This window comes from Salvelinus alpinus, chromosome 6 (genome assembly GCF_045679555.1).
Source record: "Salvelinus alpinus chromosome 6, SLU_Salpinus.1, whole genome shotgun sequence".
NCBI lineage: Eukaryota > Metazoa > Chordata > Actinopteri > Salmoniformes > Salmonidae > Salvelinus > Salvelinus alpinus.
The window spans coordinates 88718248-88742825 of NC_092091.1; the positions used below are offsets into that span (position 1 = coordinate 88718248).

Genomic DNA, 24578 nt, shown 5'->3' on the forward strand with positions numbered 1-24578 from the left:
TAGTGAGGATCCCAGCCTATAGAACAACAGCTGCATAGTGCGGATCCCAGCCTATAGAATAACAGCTGCATAGTGCGGATCCCAGCCTATAGAATAACAGCTGCATAGTGAGGATCCCAGCCTATAGAATAACAGCTGCGTAGTGAGGATCCCAGCCTATAGAACAACAGCTGCATAGTGCGGATCCCAGCCTATAGAATAACAGCTGCATAGTGAGGATCCCAGCCTATAGAATAACAGCTGCGTAGTGAGGATCCCAGCCTATAGAACAACAGCTGCATAGTGCGGATCCCAGCCTATAGAATAACAGCTGCATAGTGTGGATCCCAGCCTATAGAATAACAGCTGCATAGTGCGGATCCCAGCCTATGGAATAACAGCTGCATAGTGAGGATCCCAGCCTATAGAATAACAGCTGCATAGTGAGGATCCCAGCCTATAGAATAACAGCTGCATAGTGAGGATCCCAGCCTATAGAACAACAGCTGCATAGTGAGGATCCCAGCCTATAGAATAACAGCTGCATAGTGAGGATCCCAGCCTATAGAATAACAGCTGCATAGTGCGGATCCCAGCCTATAGAATAACAGCTGCATAGTGCGGATCCCAGCCTATGGAATAACAGCTGCATAGTGAGGATCCCAGCCTATAGAACAACAGCTGCATAGTGAGGATCCCAGCCTATAGAATAACAGCTGCATAGTGAGGATCCCAGCCTATAGAATAACAGCTGCATAGTGCGGATCCCAGCCTATAGAATAACAGCTGCATAGTGCGGATCCCAGCCTATGGAATAACAGCTGCATAGTGAGGATCCCAGCCTATAGAACAACAGCTGCATAGTGTGGATCCCAGCCTATAGAACAACAGCTGCATAGTGAGGATCCCAGCCTATAGAATAACAGCTGCATAGTGCGGATCCCAGCCTATAGAATAACAGCTGCATAGTGAGGATCCCAGCCTATGGAATAACAGCTGCATAGTGAGGATCCCAGCCTATAGAATAACAGCTGCATAGTGAGGATCCCAGCCTATAGAATAACAGCTGCATAGTGTGGATCCCAGCCTATAGAATAACAGCTGCATAGTGTGGATCCCAGCCTATGGAATAACAGCTGCATAGTGTGGATCCCAGCCTATAGAATAACAGCTGCATAGTGTGGATCCCAGCCTATAGAATAACAGCTGCATAGTGTGGATCCCAGCCTATAGAATAACAGCTGCATAGTGTGGATCCCAGCCTATAGAATAACAGCTGCATAGTGTGGATCCCAGCCTATAGAATAACAGCTGCATAGTGTGGATCCCAGCCTATAGAATAACAGCTGCATAGTGTGGATCCCAGCCTATAGAATAACAGCTGCATAGTGAGGATCCCAGCCTATAGAATAACAGCTGCATAGTGAGGATCCCAGCCTATAGAATAACAGCTGCATAGTGCGGATCCCAGCCTATAGAATAACAGCTGCATAGTGCGGATCCCAGCCTATAGAATAACAGCTGCATAGTGAGGATCCCAGCCTATAGAATAACAGCTGCATAGTGAGGATCCCAGCCTATAGAATAACAGCTGCATAGTGAGGATCCCAGCCTATAGAATAACAGCTGCATAGTGAGGATCCCAGCCTATAGAATAACAGCTGCATAGTGAGGATCCCAGCCTATGGAATAACAGCTGCATAGTGAGGATCCCAGCCTATAGAATAACAGCTGCATAGTGCGGATCCCAGCCTATGGAATAAAAATGGGGGCTTTTATTGCTCAATCTCACACTTTTGATTTACTTAAAAGGGTACTATGTAGTTGTTACATGCATTTTTGGATTTATAAATGATATTATATATAAATATATATATATATACAGTTGAATTCGGAAGTTTACATACACCTCAGCCAAATACATTTAAACTCAGTTTTTCACAATTCCTGACATGTAATCTTAGTAAAAACTCCCTGTTTTAGGTCAGTTAGGATCACCACTTTATTTTAAGAATGTGAAGTATAAATATAGCCATGAGTTGGGTTAATTGTGGCCCATTCCTCCTGACAGAGTTGGTGTAACTGAGTCAGGTTTGTAGGCCTCCTTGCTCGCACACGCTTTTTCAGTTCTGTCCACACATTTTCTATGTGATTGAGGTCAGGGTTTTGTGATGGCCACTCCAATACCTTGACTTTGTTGTCCTTAAGCCATTTTGCCACAACATTGGAAGTATGCTTGGGGTCATTGTCCATTTGGAAAACCCATTTGCGACCAAGCTTTAACTTCCTGACTGATGTCTTGAGATGTTTCTTCAATATATTGACATAATTTTCCATCCTCATGATGCCATCTATTTTGTGAAGTGCACCAGTCCCTCCTGCAGCAAAGCACCCCCACAACATAATGCTGCCACCACCGTGCTTCACGGTTGGGATGGTTTTCTTCAGAGACCAGAGAACATTACTCCAAAAAGCACTATCTTTGTCCCCATGTGCAGTTGCAAACCGTAGTCTGGCTTTCTTATGGGGGTTTTGGAGCAGTGGCTTCTTCCTTGCTGAGCGGCCTTTCAGGTTATGTCGATATAGGACTCGTTTTACTGTGGATATAGATACTTTTGTACCTGTTTCCTCCAGAATCTTCACAAGGTTCTTTGCTGTTGTTCTGGGATTGATTTGCACCGAAGTACGTCCATCTCTAGGAGACAGAACGCGTCTCCTTCCTGAGCGGTATGACGGCTGCGTGGTGTTTATACTTGAGTACTATTGTTTGTACAGATGAACGTGGTACCTTCAGGCGTTTGGAAATTGCTCCCAAGGATGAACCAGACTTGTGGAGGTCTACAATTCTCTTTCTGAGGTCTTGGCTGATTTCTTTTGATTTTCCCATGATGTCAAGCAAAGAGGCACTGAGTTTGAAGGTAAGCCTTGAAATACATCCACAGGTACACCTCCAATTGACTCAAATGATGTCAATTAGCCTATCAGAAGCTTCTAAAGCCATAACATCATCATGGAATTTTCCAAGCTGTTTAAAGGCACAGTCAACTTAGTGTATGTAAACTTCTGACCCACTGGAATTGTGATACAGTGAATTATAACCCAAAACATAAGCTTGTTTTTTCTCCAATGTCTGTTAACATTGTAAATGTAAACAAACACTGTATTGCCTCATAACATTGTTAAAACAATACTTTTGATATCATGGATGGTCAGTCCTGGTTACATTTCTCCAGGCCCATCCCTCAGCTTCTCCAGGCCAATCAGTTCTCCATGACAATAAATATCATAAACAACAAAGTAGGGCTGGCTAATAAGTCCTTCGTTTTGGGGTCATGCTCAGGTAAAACAATTTACTTCCATATGTCAAAGTCCTGTTCTTGAAGATCGAGGGGTATAACATGTATTGGATCGACTGTAATTCTGATAGACTTTGGTTTTTAATGTAAAGATATCATTTAATAGTATTATTATAGGTAGTAGAAAGCGATGGGTTAGTTAGAAGAAGCTACATAACCAACCCATAAAGTAAAATATAACGCTATGTAAACTTTAACCTTGATTTATCCTGCAATCGACGTCGTTCAATTGGTAACATACATTTTTATCTTCTTCTAATGCCTCTTAAGGGAAAAGTAATCTAAAAGTAACTGAATGTAATCAGATTACGTTACTGAGTTGGAGTAATCCAAAAGTTACGTTACTGATTACAATTTTGGACAGGTAACTAGTAACGGATTACATTTAGAAAGTAACCTAGGCAACCGTGGTTGTCACTTATTAAACATTGTAAGTATTTGATATTTGTTGTGGTCCATCTAAAGGATTGATGTAGATCATGAGTTATTCTTTTTCTTAAATAATATAAAATTGTCAACCTAAAATAGTCATATAAATCGTAAATACAGTTTATAAGGGTTTTATATACATTTTCTGTATAGACTCTAAAATATGTAAACAGACCATAAATGTTCAAATGTTTGACTGGAAAGCCTAGTGTGCTATTATGATACAATCAGTCCCTGTTGCATTTACAACTTGTCTAAGTCATATCAACTGATTTCACCCCAGTGTTTGGCTGTGAATTGACCGCATCGTTTGAATGGAATGTTGGCATATTGGCAGTTAATTTGAAAAATGTATAGAATCATTCCTCTTAAACTGTCTGGCTCGCTAGCTAAGAAATATAGTGTAGATAAATCCTTCAACTTCATTATTTTACACCATGTCTTTATAAACAGCACTGGCAAAGCATGGTTGACCCTGACCAACATGGCTGCCCCTTTATCCCATCATAAGAAGGTTCATGTCCATTCTAGTATTGTAATTCCTAATTCTATGGGGGGTGACATCCAGGTTGAGAAGTTGCCTTCCATCCAAGAGGTTATGAGTTCAAAACCCCATCTCTTCTGCTTTAGTAGACTTTTCTGTGAACGTCGATGTCAAAAAATTACAAAAGGAAGTGTAATGAGAGTGAAGAAGTCTATGGCTCTGGCGTAAGGATCTCATCAACCAAAGCAAAGGGATGTAGGTTTGAACCCAGTTCTGTCTCTCTATCATGGGTTGTCTTCACACATAGGACTCTGCTGCAGAGCCAGCCAAGGCTGCTGGGATTGGCTGTCACACATAGGACTCTGCTGCAGAGCCAGCCAAGGCTGCTGGGATTGGCTGTCACACGTAGGACTCTGCTGCAGAGCCAGCCAAGGCTGCTGGGATTGGCTGTCACACGTAGAACTCTGCTGCAGAGCAGAAGAAATGGGGAGGGACCAAAAAAGACAAGCTCAAGACTTGAACCTAGCTTGAGAGTGAGTGACAGCCTCAGGACTCAGCAATCTCTGTCTGGGAGTGCTCCATAAGAAAGGAGTTGTAGGCTCCAACCCTGAGCAAGGCTCTGCAGCGCGGTTGGAAGTTCTAACCCCAGTCAAGGCTCTCTGCAGCGCGGTTGGAAGTTCTAACCCCAGTCAAGGCTCTCTGCAGCGCGGTTGGAGGTTCTAACCCCAGTCAAGGCTCTCTGCAGCGCAGTTGGAGGTTCTAACCCCAGTCAAGGCTCTCTGCAGCGCGGTTGGAGGTTCTAACCCCAGTCAAAGCTCTGGAGCGCGGTTGGAGGTTCTAACCCCAGTCAAGGCTCTGGAGCGCGGTTGGAGGTTCTAACCCCAGTCAAAGCTCTGGAGCGCGGTTGGAGGTTCTAACCCCAGTCAAGGCTCTGGAGCACGGTTGGAGGTTCTAACCCCAGTCAAGGCTCTGGAGCATGGTTGTAGGTTCTAACCCCAGTCAAGGCTCTCTGGAGCACGGTTGGAGGTTCTAACCCCAGTCAAGGCTCTGCAGCATGGTTGTAGGTTCTAACCCCAGTCAAGGCTCTGGAGCACGGTTGGAGGTTCTAACCCCAGTCAAGGCTCTGCAGCATGGTTGTAGGTTCTAACCCCAGTCAAGGCTCAGGAGCTTCCCCATCTAAACTCCATAGCATGGTTGCAGGTCAAGATCATGCCCTCTGCTGGTCAGCAGGTCAAAGTGAGACAAATTAGCTACTGCGGGTTTAAGTTATCAGGCACAGAAACCGCCAGGTGCCAATGATTCATTGTGTGCAATTATTTTCACGTCCGTCTAATTTAGTCCGGATTCAATACGACCGCACTGCATACTGTATGTCGACTCAATTGGAAATTACCTTTAAATTGTGTGTAGCCGACAAAGCGCGATACTAATGGTTTGTTTACATAACAGGTTAGGAGAATGAGGTTAAGGTTAGAAAACGGGTTAGGCTAAAATTAGGGTTAGGCTGCTGCCTCGTTTTCAATAACTGTTGTCCCCGGCGCCATCTAGCGTAAACAAACCTTCAGTATCATAACACGGGCCTTTAACTACCTTTACATCACGCTCATTCCTGCCTCGTCCAATCATTCATTATACCTATACATCACGCTCACTCCTGCCTCGTCAAATCATTCATTCAACAACACGCTCACTCCTGCCTCGTCAAATCATTCATTCAACAACACGCTCACTACTGCCTCGTCAAATCATTCATTCAACAACACGCTCACTCCTGCCTCGTCAAATCATTCATTCAACATCACGCTCACTCCTGCCTCGTCAAATCATTCATTCAACAACACGCTCACTACTGCCTCGTCAAATCATTCATTCAACAACACGCTCACTACTGCCTCGTCAAATCATTCATTCTACCTATACAACATCACGCTCACTCCTGCCTCGTCAAATCATTCATTCTACCTATACAACATCACACTCACTCCTGCCTCGTCAAATCATTCATTCAACAACACGCTCACTCCTGCCTCGTCAAATCATTCATTCTACCTATACAACATCACGCTCACTCCTGCCTTGTCAAATCAAAACAAACAAAGCAGGACATGGAAGTTTTTTTATTGTTTTCCTTACAGCAGTTAGCAATACTTTTTTAAAAGCAAGCCCCAAAAATAAATAAAAATATTAAATTAAATAATTAGATGATCGTGTTTTTATTCAACACAGCGACAGTAGCAACTCTGTTTCACATGTTAAGAGGACAGAGAACTCAATTATCTAGTTGCTTCCTCTTCTCGTCTCCTTTCCTCAACTCCTTTACTTAATCCGCACTGATCTGGCACTGACCCAGACAAATTAAAGCAAATATCAAAAATGGCCGATGTCTTTCGTGTGTGTTCGCCTTCACCTTTCCAGTCCTTTCAGGTCAGTGTGAATGGAGGATAAAGGAAAGGAGACGACTATACAAGGAAACGAGGAGAGGAAGCTGCTTTGAGAGTATGGAGACGCGGCCGAGGAGAAGCAGTAGACGACAGCTAACATGCGGAGAGGGAAAACACTGGCACCCTATTCCCTTATAGAAGTGCACTACTTTTAACCAGGGCCCTGGTCTAAAGTAGTGCAGTATCTAGGGAATAGGGTGCCATTTGGGGCACAGGTTGGGACTGGGGATGCATTCATATTCAAAATAATCCTCAGGTAGATACAGCAGATTCCAAAACGCTACTGTGTTGTAGGGCTTGTTTAGAAAAAAAGCTCCGTTTGTTTTTGTAATATACAAAGAAAAACATGTGTTTTTGTCTTTTTATTCTTTTTTTAAACGCAAATCAGGTGACAAATCGTTTTTTGTTTTGTTTTGAATTCCCTGACTTATGAGAAAGCACTGGGTAACCACCACAACGCATGATAACCCTTCTTCAGGACAATACAGTCCAATCAAAATGGTCCTCTGCCCAGCCCTCTTTCCTACCCCCCGACACACACACACACACACCTGTACATCCCACAGCTACACTCACACACACATACATCAGTGCATTCATTTGTCATCACTTCATCCACCCCTCTATCATTTTCCTTTAGGGCTGCGGGGCTCCCATGTGCTCTTGCAGGCGGTAAGGAGGCCTGGGAGGGCCACATAGTCTTTCTGGAAACGGGAGTTGGGCGTTCTCTGTCTCTTCCTCTCTCCCTGGGTGGTGAAGAAGGCGTCCTGGAAACGCATGCTGGATGCCGTCGACTGGAGAGAGGAGAGAGAGAAGGAGAGAGAAGGAGAGGGAGGAGAGAGGAGAGGGAAGAGAGGAAGGAGAGGGAGGAGAGAAGGAGAGAGAGGAGAGAAGGAGGAGAGAGAGGGGAGGGAGGAGAGGAAGGAGAGAGAGGGGAGGGAGGAGAGGAAGGAGAGAGAGGGGAGAAGGAGAGAGAGGGGAGGGAGGAGAGAGGAGAGAGAGGGGAGGGAGGAGAGAAGGAGAGGGAGGAGAGAAGGAGAGGGAGGAGAGAAGGAGAGGGAGGAGAGAAGGAGAGGGAGGAGAGAAGGAGAGAGAGGAGAGAGAGGGGAGGGAGGAGAGGAAGGAGAGAGAGGGGAGGGAGGAGAGGAAGGAGAGAGAGGGGAGAAGGAGAGAGAGGGGAGAAGGAGAGAGAGGAGAGAAGGAGAGAGAGGGGAGGGAGGAGAGAAGGAGAGAGAGGAGAGAAGGAGATAAAGATACAAGTGTGGTACATACAGCAGAGTCCATACAGTCAGTCTAGTATAGTAGTATAGTATATACAGTCAGTCTAGTATAGTAGTATATACAGTCAGTCTAGTATAATAGTACATGTAGTATATGCAGTCAGTCTAGTATAGTATATGCAGTCAGTCTAGTATAGTAGTATAGTATATACAGTCAGTCTAGTATAGTATATACAGTCAGTCTAGTATAGTAGTATAGTATATGCAGTCAGTCTAGTAGTATAGTATATACAGTCAATCTAGTAAGGTAGTATAGTACATACAGCAGAGTCCATACAGTCAGTCTAGCATAGTAGTATAGTATATACAGTCAATATAGTATAGTAGTATAGTATATACAGCAGAGTACATAGTCAGTCTAGTATAGTAGTATATACAGTCAGTCTAGTATAGTAGTATAGTATATACAGGCAGTCTAGTATAGTAGTATAGTATATACAGTCAGTCTAGTCTAGTAGTATAGTATATACAGTCAGTCTAGTATAGTAGTATATACAGTCAGTCTAGTATAGTATATACAGTCAGTCTAGTATAGTAGTATAGTATATACAGTCAGTATAGTAGTATAGTATATAGATCAGAGTCCATACAGTCAGTCTAGTAGTATAGTAGTATAGTATATACAGTCAGTCTAGTATAGTAGTATAGTATATAGATCAGAGTCCATAGTCAGTCTAGTATAGTATATACAGGCAGTCTAGTATAGTAGTATAGTATATACAGTCAGTCTAGTCTAGTAGTATAGTATATACAGTCAGTCTAGTCTAGTAGTATATAGATCAGAGTACATATAGTCAGTCTAGTAGTATAGTAGTATAGCACATACAGTCAGTCTAGTAGTATAGTATATAGATCAGAGTCCATAGTCAGTCTAGTATAGTAGTATAGTATATACAGTCAGTCTAGTAGTATATACAGTCAGTCTAGTATAGTAGTATATAGATCAGAGTCCATTCAGTCAGTCTAGTATAGTAGTATAGTATATACAGTCAGTCTAGTATAGTAGTATAGTATATAGATCAGAGTACATATAGTCAGTCTAGTATAGTATATATCTATTTTCTACAATGCTGCCATCATGGATATCTAATGTTGTACCAGTCAAATTGCCAGGGTTAGAGACTCTATAGATTATATTACCAGGGTTAGAGACTCTATAGATTATATTACCAGGGTTAGAGACTCTATTGATTATATTACCAGGGTTAGAGACTCTATAGATGATATTACCAGGGTTAGAGACTCTATAGATGATATTACCAGGGTTAGAGACTCTATAGATGATATTACCAGGGTTAGAGACTCTATAGATGATATTACCAGGGTTAGAGACTCTATAGATGATATTACCAGGGTTAGAGACTCTATAGATGATATTACCAGGGTTAGAGACTCTATTGATTATATTACCAGGGTTAGAGACTCCTAGACAACTCTATAGATTATATTACCAGGGCTAGAGACTCTATAGATTATATTACCAGGGTTAGAGACTCTATAGATTATATTACCAGGGTTAGAGACTCCTAGACAACTCTATAGATTATATTACCAGGGTTAGAGACTCTATAGATTATATTACCAGGGTTAGAGACTCTATAGATTATATTACCAGGGTTAGAGACTCTATAGATTATATTACCAGGGTTAGAGACTCTATAGATTATATTACCAGGGCTAGAGACTCCTAGACAACTCTATAGATTATATTACCAGGGTTAGAGACTCTATAGATTATATTACCAGGGTTAGAGACTCTATAGATTATATTACCAGGGCTAGAGACTCCTAGACAACTCTATAGATTATATTACCAGGGTTAGAGACTCTATATATTATATTACCAGGGTTAGAGACTCTATATATTATATTACCAGGGTTAGAGACTCTATAGATTATATTACCAGGGTTAGAGACTCTATAGATTATATTACCAGGGTTAGAGACTCTATAGATTATATTACCAGGGTTAGAGACTCTATAGATGATATTACCAGGGTTAGAGACTCTATAGATGATATTACCAGGGTTAGAGACTCTATAGATTATTACCAGGGTTAGAGACTCTATAGATTATATTACCAGGGTTAGAGACTCTATAGATTATATTACCAGGGTTAGAGACTCTATAGATTATATTACCAGGGTTAGAGACTCTATAGATTATATTACCAGGGTTAGAGACTCTATAGATTATATTACCAGGGTTAGAGACTCTATAGATTATATTACCAGGGTTAGAGACTCTATAGATTATATTACCAGGGTTAGAGACTATAGATTATATTACCAGGGTTAGAGACTATAGATTATATTACCAGGGTTAGAGACTCTATAGATGATATTACCAGGGTTAGAGAGTCCTAGACAACTCTATAGATGATATTACCAGGGTTAGAGACTCCTAAACAACTCTATAGATGATATTACCAGGGTTAGAGACTCCTAGACAACTCTATAGATTATATTACCAGGGTTAGAGACTCCTAGACAACTCTATAGATTATATTACCAGGGTTAGAGACTCTATAGATTATATTACCAGGGTTAGAGACTCTATAGATTATATTACCAGGGTTAGAGACTCCTAGACAACTCTATAGATTATATTACCAGGGCTAGAGACTCCTAGACAACTCTATAGATTATATTACCAGGGTTAGAGACTCTATATATTATATTACCAGGGTTAGAGACTCTATAGATGATATTACCAGGGTTAGAGACTCTATAGATGATATTACCAGGGTTAGAGACTCTATAGATGATATTACCAGGGTTAGAGACTCTATAGATGATATTACCAGGGTTAGAGACTCTATAGATTATATTACCAGGGTTAGAGACTCTATAGATTATATTACCAGGGTTAGAGACTCTATAGATTATATTACCAGGGTTAGAGACTCTATAGATTATATTACCAGGGTTAGAGACTCTATAGATTATATTACCAGGGTTAGAGACTCTATAGATTATATTACCAGGGTTAGAGACTCTATAGATTATATTACCAGGGTTAGAGACTATAGATTATATTACCAGGGTTAGAGACTATAGATTATATTACCAGGGTTAGAGACTCCTAGACATCTCTATAGATTATATTACCAGGGCTAGAGACTCTATAGATTATATTACCAGGGTTAGAGACTCTATAGATTATATTACCAGGGTTAGAGACTCTATAGATGATATTACCAGGGCTAGAGACTCCTAGACAACTCTATAGATGATATTACCAGGGTTAGAGACTCCTAGACAACTCTATAGATGATATTACCAGGGTTAGAGACTCTATAGATGATATTACCAGGGTTAGAGACTCTATAGATTATATTACCAGGGTTAGAGACTCTATAGATTATATTACCAGGGTTAGAGACTCTATAGATTATATTACCAGGGTTAGAGACTCTATAGATTATATTACCAGGGTTAGAGACTCTATAGATTATATTACCAGGGTTAGAGACTCTATAGATTATATTACCAGGGTTAGAGACTCTATAGATTATATTACCAGGGTTAGAGACTCTATAGATTATATTACCAGGGTTAGAGACTCTATAGATTATATTACCAGGGTTAGAGACTCTATATATTATATTACCAGGGTTAGAGACTCCTAGACATCTCTATAGATTATATTACCAGGGTTAGAGACTCTATAGATTATATTACCAGGGTTAGAGACTCTATAGATTATATTACCAGGGTTAGAGACTCTATAGATTATATTATCAGGGTTAGAGACTCTATAGATTATATTACCAGGGTTAGAGACTCCTAGAGACTCTATATATTATATTACCAGGGTTAGAGACTATAGATTATATTACCAGGGTTAGAGACTCCTAGACATCTCTATAGATGATATTACCAGGGTTAGAGACTCTATAGATGATATTACCAGGGTTAGAGACTCTATAGATGATATTACCAGGGTTAGAGACTCTATAGATGATATTACCAGGGTTAGAGACTCTATAGATGATATTACCAGGGTTAGAGACTCTATAGATGATATTACCAGGGTTAGAGACTCTATAGATGATATTACCAGGGTTAGAGACTCTATTGATTATATTACCAGGGTTAGAGACTCTATAGATGATATTACCAGGGTTAGAGACTCTATAGATGATATTACCAGGGTTAGAGACTCTATAGATGATATTACCAGGGTTAGAGACTCTATAGATGATATTACCAGGGTTAGAGACTCTATAGATGATATTACCAGGGTTAGAGACTCTATAGATGATATTACCAGGGTTAGAGACTCTATAGATGATATTACCAGGGTTAGAGACTCTATAGATGATATTACCAGGGTTAGAGACTCTATAGATGATATTACCAGGGTTAGAGACTCTATAGATGATATTACCAGGGTTAGAGACTCTATAGATGATATTACCAGGGTTAGAGACTCTATAGATGATATTACCAGGGTTAGAGACTCTATAGATGATATTACCAGGGTTAGAGACTCTATAGATGATATTACCAGGGTTAGAGACTCTATAGATGATATTACCAGGGTTAGAGACTCTATAGATGATATTACCAGGGTTAGAGACTCTATAGATGATATTACCAGGGTTAGAGACTCTATAGATGATATTACCAGGGTTAGAGACTCTATTGATTATATTACCAGGGTTAGAGACTCTATAGATGATATTACCAGGGTTAGAGACTCTATAGATGATATTACCAGGGTTAGAGACTCTATAGATGATATTACCAGGGTTAGAGACTCTATAGATTATATTACCAGGGTTAGAGACTCTATAGATTATATTACCAGGGTTAGAGACTCTATAGATTATATTACCAGGGTTAGAGACTCTATAGATTATATTACCAGGGTTAGAGACTCTATAGATTATATTACCAGGGTTAGAGACTCTATAGATTATATTACCAGGGTTAGAGACTATAGATTATATTACCAGGGTTAGAGACTCTATAGATTATATTACCAGGGTTAGAGACTCTATAGATTATATTACCAGGGTTAGAGACTCTATAGATTATATTACCAGGGTTAGAGACTCTATAGATTATATTACCAGGGTTAGAGACTCTATAGATTATATTACCAGGGTTAGAGACTCCTAGACAACTCTATAGATTATATTTCCATGGTTGCCATGGCGTTACGTTATTTACACTATATATACACAAAAGTATGTGGACACCCCTTCAAATTAGTGGATTCTATTTCAGCCACACCCCTTCCTGACAGATGTATAAAATCAAGCACACAGTCATACAATCTACATAGACAAACATTGGCAGTAGAATGGCCTTACTTGAAGAGCTCAGTGACTTTCAACATGACACCGTCATAGGATGCCACCTTTCCAACAAGTCAGTTTGTCAGATTCCTGCCCTGCTAGAGCTGCCCCGGTCAACTGTAAGTGCTGTTATTGTGAAGTGGAAACGTCTACGAGCAACAACGGCTCAGCCGCGAAGTGGTAGGCCACACGAGCTCACAGAACGAGACCGCCGAGGTTGGTGAAGCGCGTAAAAATCGTCTGTCCTCGGTTGCAACACTCAGTACCGAGTTCCAAACCGGCCCTGGAAGCAACATCAGCACAATAACTGTTGTTTATGGGTTTCCATGGATGAGCAGCTGCACACAAGCCTAAGATCACCATGCACAATGCCAAGCGTCGGCTGGAGTGGTGTAAAGCTCGCCGCCATTGGACTCTGGAGCAGTGTAAACACGTTCGCTGGAGTGATGAATCACGCTTCACCATCTGGCAGTCCAACGGATGAATCTGGGTTTGGCGGATGCCAGGAGAACAATACCTGCCCCAATGCATAGTGCCAACTGCAAAGTTTGGTGGAGGAGGAATAATGATCTGGGGCTGTTTTTCATGGTTCGGGCCCCTTAGCTCCAGTGAAGGGAAATCTTAACACTAAAGCATACAATGACATTCTAGATGATTCTGTGCTTCCAACTTTGTGGCAACAGTTCGGGGTTATGCCCTTTCCTGTTTCAGCATGACAATGCCTCCGTGTACAAAGCGAGGTCCATCCAGAAATGGTTTGTTGAGATCGGTGTGGAAGAACTTGACTGGCCTGCAAGGAGCCCTGACCTCAACCCCATCGAATGCCTTTGGGATGAATTGGAACGCCGACTGCGAGCCAGGCCTAATCGCCCAACCTCACTAATGCTCTTGTGACTGAATGGAAGCAAGTCCCCGCAGTAATGTTCCAACATCTAGTGGAAAGCCTTCCCAGAAGAGTGGAGGCTGTTATAGCAGCAATGTTCCAACATCCAGTGGAACGCCTTCCCAGAAGAGTGGAGGCTGTTATAGCAGCAATGTTCCAACATCCAGTGGAAAGCCTTCCCAGAAGAGTGGAGGCTGTTATAGCAGCAATGTTCCAACATCTAGTGGAAAGCCTTCCCAGAAGAGTGGAGGCTGTTATAGCAGCAATGTTCCAACATCTAGTGGAAAGCCTTCCCAGAAGAGAGGAGGCTGTTATAGCAGCAATGTTCCAACATCCAGTGGAAAGCCTTCCCAGAAGAGTGGAGGCTGTTATAGCAGCAATGTTCCAACATCCAGTGGAAAGCCTTCCCAGAAGAGTGGAGGCTGTTATTGCAGCAATGCTCCAACATCCAGTGGAAAGCCTTCCCAGAAGAGTGGAGGCTGTTATAGCAGCAAAGGGGCACCAACTCCATATTAATGTCCACGATTTTGGAACGAGATGTTAGATGAGCAGCTGTCCACATACTTCTGGTCATGTATAATAGCATCATATCACTATAAACAATACAGGGCCAGACATGCCAGTAGATGTTTAGCGAGTACAGTACTTACGAGTCGCCCTTTCACCTTTTTGGGAAGGTCTTCATCCAGAGTATAGACGTCCTCTCTCTTAGCTACCACCTGGGAACCATCCTCAAACTCCACCTGGGAAACCACACACACAACCTTATTAATTCACATCAATTTATTCTGTCGATATGATATAATTCAGTTTTATTCCATTTCTGTCCATAAATGTGATTTAGCCCTACACACTCCTCCTCATGGTTGGATGAAATGTTTATTTAATATCTGACCACTACTGAATACTATGTTAAGTTACTATCAAAGTTATTAAACCTCCTGTCTATCCATCTACCTATCAAAGCTATTAAACCTCCTGTCTATCCATCTCCCTATCAAAGCTATTAAACCTCCTGTCTATCCATCTCCCTATCAAAGCTATTAAACCTCCTGTCTATCCATCTCTCTACCTATCAAAGCTATTAAACCTCCTGTCTATCCATCTACCTATCAAAGCTATTAAACCTCCTGTCTATCCATCTCCCCATCAAAGATATTAAATATTATTAAACCTCCATCTACCTATCAAAGTTAAACATTATTAAACCTCCTGTCTATCCAGCTACTTATCACAGTTATTAAACATTAATAAACCTCCATCTACCTATCAGTTATTAAACCTCCATCTACCTATCAAAGTTATTAAACCTCCTGTCTATCCATCTACCTATCAAAGCTATTAAACCTCCTGTCTATCCATCTCCCTATCAAAGATATTAAACATTATTAAACCTCCATCTACCTATCAAAGTTAAACATTATTAAACCTCCATCTACCTATCAGTTATTAAACCTCCTGTCTATCCATCTACCTATCAGTTATTAAACCTCCTGTCTATCCATCTACCTATCAGTTATTAAACCTCCTGTCTATCCATCTACCTATCAGTTATTAAACCTCCTGTCTATCCATCTACCAATCACAGTTATTAAACATTATTAAACCTCCATCTACCTATCAAAGTTAAACATTATTAAACCTCCATCTACATATCACAGTTATTAAAGTGACCATTTCCACATTATAAAACCTCCCATCTGGCAACACTGAACAGTACCTGCATCAGAGAGCGGTTTAGGCCTACCTTAACCTACCCCTCTCCACCCTTAACCCACCCCTCTCCGCCTCAACCCTACCCCTCTCCGCCTCAACCCTACGCCTCAACCCTACCCCTCTCCGCCTCTACCCTACCCCTCTCCGCCTCTACCCTACCCCTCTCCGCCTCCACCCTACCCCTCTCCGCCTCTACCCTACCCCTCTCCGCCTCTACCCTACCCCTCTCCGCCTCTACCCTACCCCTCTCCGCCTCTACCCTACCCCTCTCCGCCTCTACCCTACCCCTCTACCCTACCCCTCTCCGCCTTAACCCTAACCCTACCCCTCTCCACCTTAACCCACCTTAACCCTACCCCTCTCCACCTTAACCCTACCCCTCTCCGCCTCAACCTGCCCCTCTCCGCCTCAACCCGCCCCTCTCCGCCTCAACCCGCCCCTCTCCGCCTCAACCCTACCCCTCTCCGCCTCTACCCTACCCCGCCTTAACCCTAACCCTACCCCTCTCCACCTTAACCCACCTTAACCCTACCCCTCTCCGCCTTAACCCTACCCCTCTCCGCCTCAACCTGCCCCTCTCCGCCTCAACCCGCCCCTCTCCGCCTCAACCCCACCCCACCCCTCTCCGCCTCAACCCCACCCCTCTCCGCCTCAACCCCACCCCTCTCCCCCTCAACCCGCCCCTCTCTCCCTCAACCCCACCCCTCTCCGCCTCAACCCTACGCCTCAACCCTACCCCTCTCCGCCTCTACCCTACCCCTCTCCGCCTCTACCCTACCCCTCTCCGCCTCTACCCTACCCCTCTCCGCCTCTACCCTACCCCTCTACCCTACCCCTCTCCGCCTTAACCCTAACCCTACCCCTCTCCACCTTAACCCACCTTAACCCTACCCCTCTCCACCTTAACCCTACCCCTCTCCGCCTCAACCTGCCCCTCTCCGCCTCAACCCGCCCCTCTCCGCCTCAACCCCACCCCACCCCTCTCCGCCTCAACCCCACCCCTCTCCGCCTCAACCCCACCCCTCTCCGCCTCAACCCCACCCCTCTCTCCCTCAACCCCACCCCTCTCCGCCTCAACCCCACCCCTCTCCGCCTCAACCCGCCCCTCTCCGCCCCTCCGCCTCAACCCGCCCCTCTCCCTCCGCCTCAACCCCGCCCCTCTCCCTCCGCCTCAACCCCGCCCCTCTCTCCCTCAACCCCGCCCCTCCCCGCCTCTACCCCACCCCTCTCCGCCTCTACTCCACCCATCTCCGTATCTCCCCCACCCCTCTCCGCCTCTACCCCACCCCTCTCCGCCTCTACCCTACCCCTCTCCGCCTCTACCCTACCCCTCTCCGCCTCTACCCTACCCCTCTCCGCCTTTACCCTACCCCTCTCCGCCTTTACCCTACCCCTCTCCGCCTCAACGTGTGGAGCAAGGTTTTTCCCTGTTAACACTTCTCTAAACCGTCGTCCACCTACGGTAACTGTCGTCACAGAGCAGCCCCCATGCGTCAGAGGCTGTTGTGCAACATAACACCCGTTCCCACAGAGAGAGAACAAACTCAACTGGAGACTTAAAGTGGCTGCTTCACCATCTTGACTTGGTGAATATTTCAGCATGTTTAAATAATGCAGGTCATCACCACCTCAGTCTCCTCTTCTTCATCGTCTCTCACGCTCTCTCTCTCCCCATCTGTTTTCTCAAGCCTCCCCCTCTCTTTGCCAGTCTCTCCCTCCCTCATTGCTCTCTCTCTCTCTCTACATAGAACTTACAGACTGGTCAAAGTCATCGAGTTTAGGGTACTAAAGATTCCAAAGTTGAGTGAGTTCAGTTTACTGCCCTGTGTCCTGTCTTGGTTCTGGACTATCACCTTTATGTAACGGCTGCAGTGTGTCCTGTCTTGGTTCTGGTCTAACACCTTTATGTAACGGCTGCAGTGTGTCCTGTCTTGGTTCTGGACTAACACCTTTATGTAATGGCTGCAGTGTGTCCTGTCTTGGTTCTGGACTAACACCTTTATGTAATGGCTGCAGTGTGTCCTGTCTTGGTTCTGGTCTAACACCTTTATGTAATGGCTGCAGTGTGTCCTGTCTTGGTTCTGGTCTAACACCTTTATGTAACGTCTGCAGTGTGTCCTGTCTTGGTTCTGGACTAACACCTTTATGTAATGGTTGCAGTGTGTCCTGTCTTGGTTCTGGACTAACACCTTTATGTAATGGCTGCAGTGTGTCCTGTCTTGGTTCTGGACTAACACCTTTATGTAACGGCTGCAGTGTGTCCTGTCTTGGTTCTGGACTAACACCTTTATGTAACGGCTGCAGTGTGTCCTGTCTTGGTTCTGGACTATCACCTTTATGTAATGGCTGCAGTGTGTCCTGTCTTGGTTCTGGACTAACACCTTTATGTAACGGCTGCAGTGTGTCCTGTCTTGGTTCTGGACTAACACCTTTATGTAACGGCTGCAGTGTGTCCTGTCTTGGTTCTTGGTTCTGGACTAACACCTTTATGTAATGGCTGCAGTGTGTCCTGTCTTGGTTCTGGACTAACACCTTCATGTAATGGCTGCCCTGTGTCCTGTCTTGGTTCTGGACTAACACCTTTATGTAACGTCTGCAGTGTGTCCTGTCTTGGTTCTGGACTAACACCTTTATGTAACGGCTGCAGTGTGTCCTGTCTTGGTTCTTGGTTCTGGACTATCACCTTTATGTAATGGCTGCAGTGTGTCCTGTCTTGGTTCTGGTCTAACACCTTTATGTAACGTCTGCAGTGTGTCCTGTCTTGGTTCTGGACTAACACCTTTATGTAATGGCTGCAGTGTGTCCTGTCTTGGTTCTTGGTTCTGGTCTAACACCTTTATGTAACGGCTGCAGTGTGTCCTGTCTTGGTTCTGGACTAACACCTTTATGTAATGGCTGCAGTGTGTCCTGTCTTGGTTCTGGACTATCACCTTTATGTAATGGCTGCAGTGTGTCCTGTCTTGGTTCTGGACTAACACCTTTATGTAACGTCTGCAGTGTGTCCTGTCTTGGTTCTGGACTATCACCTTTATGTAATGGATGCAGTGTGTCTTGTCTTGGTTCTGGACTAACACCTTTATGTAACGTCTGCAGTGTGTCCTGTCTTGGTTCTGGACTAACACCTTTATGTAATGGTTGCAGTGTGTCCTGTCTTGGTTCTGAACTAACACCTTTATGTAATGGTTGCAGTATGTCCTGTCTTGGTTCTGGACTAACAGCTTTATGTAATGGCTGCAGTGTGTCCTGTCTTGGTTCTGGACTAACACCTTTATGTAACAGCTGCAGTGTGTCCTGTCTTGGTTTCCCGACTAACACCTTTATGTAATGGCTGCCCTGTGTCCTGTCTTGGTTCTGGACTAACACCTTTATGTAATGGCTGCAGTGTGTCCTGTCTTGGTTCTGGACTAACACCTTTATGTAACGTCTGCAGTGTGTCCTGTCTTGGTTCTGGACTAACACCTTTATGTAACGTCTGCAGTGTGTCCTGTCTTGGTTCTGGACTATCACCTTTATGTAACGTCTGCAGTGTGCCCTGTCTTGGATCTTGGTTCTGGACTAACACCTTTATGTAATGGCTGCAGTGTGTCCTGTCTTGGTTCTGGACTAACACCTTTATGTAATGGCTGCAGTGTGTCCTGTCTTGGATCTTGGTTCTGGACTAACACCTTTATGTAACGGCTGCAGTGTGTCCTGTCTTGGATCTTGGTTCTGGACTAACACCTTTATGTAACGGCTGCAGTGTGTCCTGTCTTGGATCTTGGTTCTGGACTAACACCTTTATGTAACGGCTGCAGTGTGTCCTGTCTTGGATCTTGGTTCTGGACTAACACCTTTATGTAATGGCTGCAGTGTGTCCTGTCTTGGTTCTGGACTATCACCTTTATGTAATGGCTGCAGTGTGTCCTGTCTTGGTTCTGGACTAACACCTTTATGTAATGGCTGCAGTGTGTCCTGTCTTGGTTCTGGTCTAACACCTTTATGTAACGTCTGCAGTGTGTCCTGTCTTGGTTCTGGACTAACACCTTTATGTAACGTCTGCAGTGTGTCCTGTCTTGGTTCTGGACTAACACCTTTATGTAATGGCTGCAGTGTGTCCTGTCTTGGTTCTGGACTAACACCTTTATGTAACGTCTGCAGTGTGTCCTGTCTTGGTTCTGGACTAAAACCTTTATGTAACGGCTGCAGTGTGTCCTGTCTTGGTTCTGGTCTAACACCTTTATGTAATGGCTGCAGTGTGTCCTGTCTTGGTTCTGGTCTAACATCTTTATGTAATGGCTGCAGTGTGTCCTGTCTTGGTTCTGGACTAACACCTTTATGTAATGGTTGCAGTGTGTCCTGTCTTGGTTCTGGACTAACACCTTTATGTAACGGCTGCAGTGTGTCCTGTCTTGGTTCTGGACTAACACCTTTATGTAATGGCTGCAGTGTGTCCTGTCTTGGTTCTGGACTATCACCTTTATGTAATGGCTGCAGTGTGTCCTGTCTTGGTTCTGGACTAACACCTTTATGTAATGGCTGCAGTGTGTCCTGTCTTGGTTCTGGACTAACACCTTTATGTAACAGCTGCAGTGTGTCCTGTCTTGGTTCTGGACTAACACCTTTATGTAATGGCTGCAGTGTGTCCTGTCTTGGATCTTGGTTCTGGACTAACACCTTTATGTAACGGCTGCAGTGTGTCCTGTCTTGGTTCTGGACTATCACCTTTATGTAATGGCTACAGTGTGTCCTGTCTTGGTTCTGGACTAACACCTTTATGTAACGGCTGCAGTGTGTCCTGTCTTGGTTCTGGACTAACACCTTTATGTAATGGCTGCAGTGTGTCCTGTCTTGGATCTTGGTTCTGGACTAACACCTTTATGTAACGGCTGCAGTGTGTCCTGTCTTGGATCTTGGTTCTGGACTAACACCTTTATGTAACGGCTGCAGTGTGTCCTGTCTTGGATCTTGGTTCTGGACTAACACCTTTATGTAACGGCTGCAGTGTGTCCTGTCTTGGTTCTGGACTATCACCTTTATGTAATGGCTACAGTGTGTCCTGTCTTGGTTCTGGACTAACACCTTTATGTAACGGCTGCAGTGTGTCCTGTCTTGGTTCTGGACTAACACCTTTATGTAACGGCTGCAGTGTGTCCTGTCTTGGATCTTGGCTCTGGACTAACACCTTTATGTAACGGCTGCAGTGTGTCCTGTCTTGGTTCTGGACTATCACCTTTATGTAATGGCTGCAGTGTGTCCTGTCTTGGTTCTGGACTAACACCTTTATGTAACGTCTGCAGTGTGTCCTGTCTTGGTTCTGGTCTAACACCTTTATGTAATGGCTGCAGTGTGTCCTGTCTTGGATCTTGGTTCTGGACTATCACCTTTATGTAACGTCTGCAGTGTGTCCTGTCTTGGTTCTGGACTAACACCTTTATGTAATGGCTGCAGTGTGTCCTGTCTTGGATCTTGGTTCCGGACTAATGGCTGCATTTTGTCACGAAAGTCAAATAAGTGTATGTGTGTCCAGTAATTCGACCATGAAGACCTGATTCACACAGTCTCCTCTGAACAGTTGATGTTGAGATGTGTCTGTTACTTGAACTCTGTGAAGCATTTATTTGGGCTGCAATTACTGAGGTGCAGTTAACTCTAATGAACTTTTCCTCTGCAGCAGAGGTAACTCTGGGTCTTCCTTTCCTGTGGCGGTCCTCATGAGGGCCGGTTTCATCATAGCGCTTGATGGTTTTTGCGACTGCACTTGAAGAAACTTTCAAAGTTCTTAATTTTCTGGACTGACTGACCTTCATGTCTTAAAGTAATGATGGACTGTTGTTTCTCTTTGCATATTTGAGCTGTTTGTGCCATAATATGGACTTGGTCTTTTACCAAATAGGGCTGTCTTCTGTATACCACCCCTACCTAGTCACAACACACCGGATTGGCTCAAACGCATTAAGGAAAGAAATTCCACAAATTCACTTTTAACAAGGCACACCTGTTAACTGAAATGCATTCCAGGTGAGTACCATGAAGCTGGTTGAGAGAACACCATGAGTGTGCAAATCTGTCATCAAGGCAAAGGGTAACTACTTTGAAGAATCTCAAATATAACATATTTTGATTTGTTTAACACTTTTTTGGTTACTACATGATTCCATATGTGTTATTTCATCGTTTTGATGTCTTCACTATTATTCTACAATGTAGAAAATAGTAAAAATAAAGAAAAACCCTTGAATGAGTAGGTGTGTCCAAACTTTTGACTGGTACTGTATGTGTGTGTGTGTGTGTTTACCTGGTACATATGCGAGGTGTTGGATCCCTGGTATTTGGCTCCATAGAAGAGTCCATCAGGCCACTTCACCTGGACAGCCTCCCCTACTTCTGGAGGACCAAGACAGGCACAGTCCCTGCTCTGAGAGGACAGGAGAGAGGAGCTCAATGCTGTATCCCTCCTCACCACTATGACCTCTGGGTAGGGGGTGTGTATCCCTCCTCACCACTATGTCCTCTGGGTAGGGGGTGTGTGTGTATCCCTCCTCACCACTATGTCCTCTGGGTAGGGGGTGTGTGTGTATCCCTCACCACTATGTCCTCTGGGTAGGGGGTGTGTGTGTATCCCTCCTCACCACTATGTCCTCTGGGTAGGGGGTGTGTGTGTATCCCTCCTCACCACTATGTCCTCTGGGTAGGGGGTGTGTGTGTATCCCTCCTCACCACTATGTCCTCTGGGTAGGGGGTGTGTGTGTATCCCTCCTCACCACTATGTCCTCTGGGTAGGGGGTGTGTGTGTATCCCTCCTCACCACTATGTCCTCTGGGTAGGGGGTGTGTGTGTATCCCTCCTCACCACTATGTCCTCTGGGTAGGGGGTGTGTGTGTATCCCTCACCACTACTATGTCCTCTGGGTAGGGGGTGTGTGTGTATCCCTCACCACTATGTCCTCTGGGTAGGGGGTGTGTGTGTATCCCTCCTCACCACTATGACCTCTGGGTAGGGGGTGTGTGTGTATCCCTCCTCACCACTATGACCTCTGGGTAGGGGGTGTGTGTGTATCCCTCCTCACCACTATGTCCTCTGGGTAGGGGGTGTGTGTGTATCCCTCCTCACCACTATGTCCTCTGGGTAGGGGGTGTGCGTGTATCTCACCACTATGTCCTCTGGGTAGGGGGTGTGTGTGTATCCCTCCTCACCACTATGTCCTCTGGGTAGGGGGTGTGTGTGTATCCCTCCTCACCACTATGTCCTCTGGGTAGGGGGTGTGTGTGTATCCCTCCTCACCACTATGTCCTCTGGGTAGGGGGTGTGTGTGTATCCCTCACCACTATGTCCTCTGGGTAGGGGGTGTGTGTGTGTATCCCTCACCACTATGTCCTCTGGGTAGGGGGTGTGTGTGTATCCCTCCTCACCACTATGTCCTCTGGGTAGGGGGTGTGTGTGTATCCCTCACCACTATGTCCTCTGGGTAGGGGGTGTGTGTGTATCCCTCACCACTATGTCCTCTGGGTAGGGGGTGTGTGTGTATCCCTCACCACTATGTCCTCTGGGTAGGGGGTGTGTGTGTATCCCTCACCACTATGTCCTCTGGGTAGGGGGTGTGTGTGTCCCTCCTCACCACTATGACCTCTGGGTAGGGGGTGTGTGTGTGTCCCTCCTCACCACTATGTCCTCTGGGTAGGGGGTGTGTGTGTATCCCTCACCACTATGTCCTCTGGGTAGGGTGTGTGTGTGTGTCCCTCCTCACCACTATGTCCTCTGGGTGGGATGTGTGTGCGTGTGTGTGTATCCCTCACCACTATGTCCTCTGGGTAGGGGGTGTGTGTGTATCCCTCCTCACCACTATGTCCTCTGGGTAGGGGGTGTGTGTGTATCCCTCACCACTATGTCCTCTGGGTAGGGGGTGTGTGTGTGTCCCTCCTCACCACTATGTCCTCTGGGTGGGATGTGTGTGCGTGTGTGTGTATCCCTCACCACTATGTCCTCTGGGTAGGGGGTGTGTGTGTGTCCCTCCTCTCACCACTATGTCCTCTGGGTAGGTCTGTGTGTGTGTGTGTGTCCCTCCTCACCACTATGTCCTCTGGGTGGGATGTGTGTGCGTGTGTGTGTGTCCCTCCTCACCACTATGTCCTCTGGGTAGGGGGTGTGTGTGTATCCCTCCTCACCACTATGTCCTCTGGGTAGGGGGTGTGTGTGTATCCCTCACCACTATGTCCTCTGGGTAGGGGGTGTGTGTGTATCCCTCACCACTATGTCCTCTGGGTAGGGGGTGTGTGTGTATCCCTCCTCACCACTATGTCCTCTGGGTAGGGGTGTGTGTGTGTATCCCTCCTCACCACTATGTCCTCTGGGTAGGGGGTGTGTGTGTATCCCTCACCACTATGTCCTCTGGGTAGGGGTGTGTGCGTGTATCCCTCCTCACCACTATGTCCTCTGGGTAGGTGTGTGTGTGTGTGTGTGTGTGTGTCCCTCCTCACCACTATGTCCTCTGGGTAGGTGTGTGTGTGTGTGTGTGTGTGTGTGTGTGTGTCCCTCCCCACCACTATGTCCTCTGGGTGGGATGTGTGTGCGTGTGTGTGTGTCCCTCACCACTATGTCCTCTGGGTGGGATGTGTGTGTGTGTGTGTGTGTGTTCCTCCTCACCACTATGTCCTCTGGGTAGGTGTGTGTGTGTGTCCCTCCTCAACACTATGTCCTCTGGGTAGGTCTGTGTGTGTGTGTGTGT

The 24578-nt window shown here is 44.9% G+C and overlaps 1 protein-coding gene across 11 annotated transcripts in view; it reads right to left on the reverse strand.

The window, feature by feature from the left end:
• Positions 1–6350: 6350 nt before the first annotated feature.
• Positions 6351–24578, reverse strand: part of kdm4c (lysine (K)-specific demethylase 4C) — a 79863-nt gene continuing 61635 nt past the window's right edge. For 9 of the 11 annotated variants that reach the window (XM_071408278.1, XM_071408271.1, XM_071408277.1 and 6 more), the window contains 3 exons: positions 22152–22271; positions 14812–14904; positions 6351–7483 (listed from right to left, as the gene is read on the reverse strand). In XM_071408278.1, the coding sequence (XP_071264379.1) occupies positions 7316–7483; positions 14812–14904; positions 22152–22271 (381 nt within the window). In that variant the 3' untranslated portion in view covers positions 6351–7315. Of the gene's footprint in view, positions 7484–14811; positions 14905–22151; positions 22272–24578 lie in introns of those variants that run through there. The other 2 variants (XM_071408273.1, XR_011675776.1) reach the window with 2 other exon arrangements.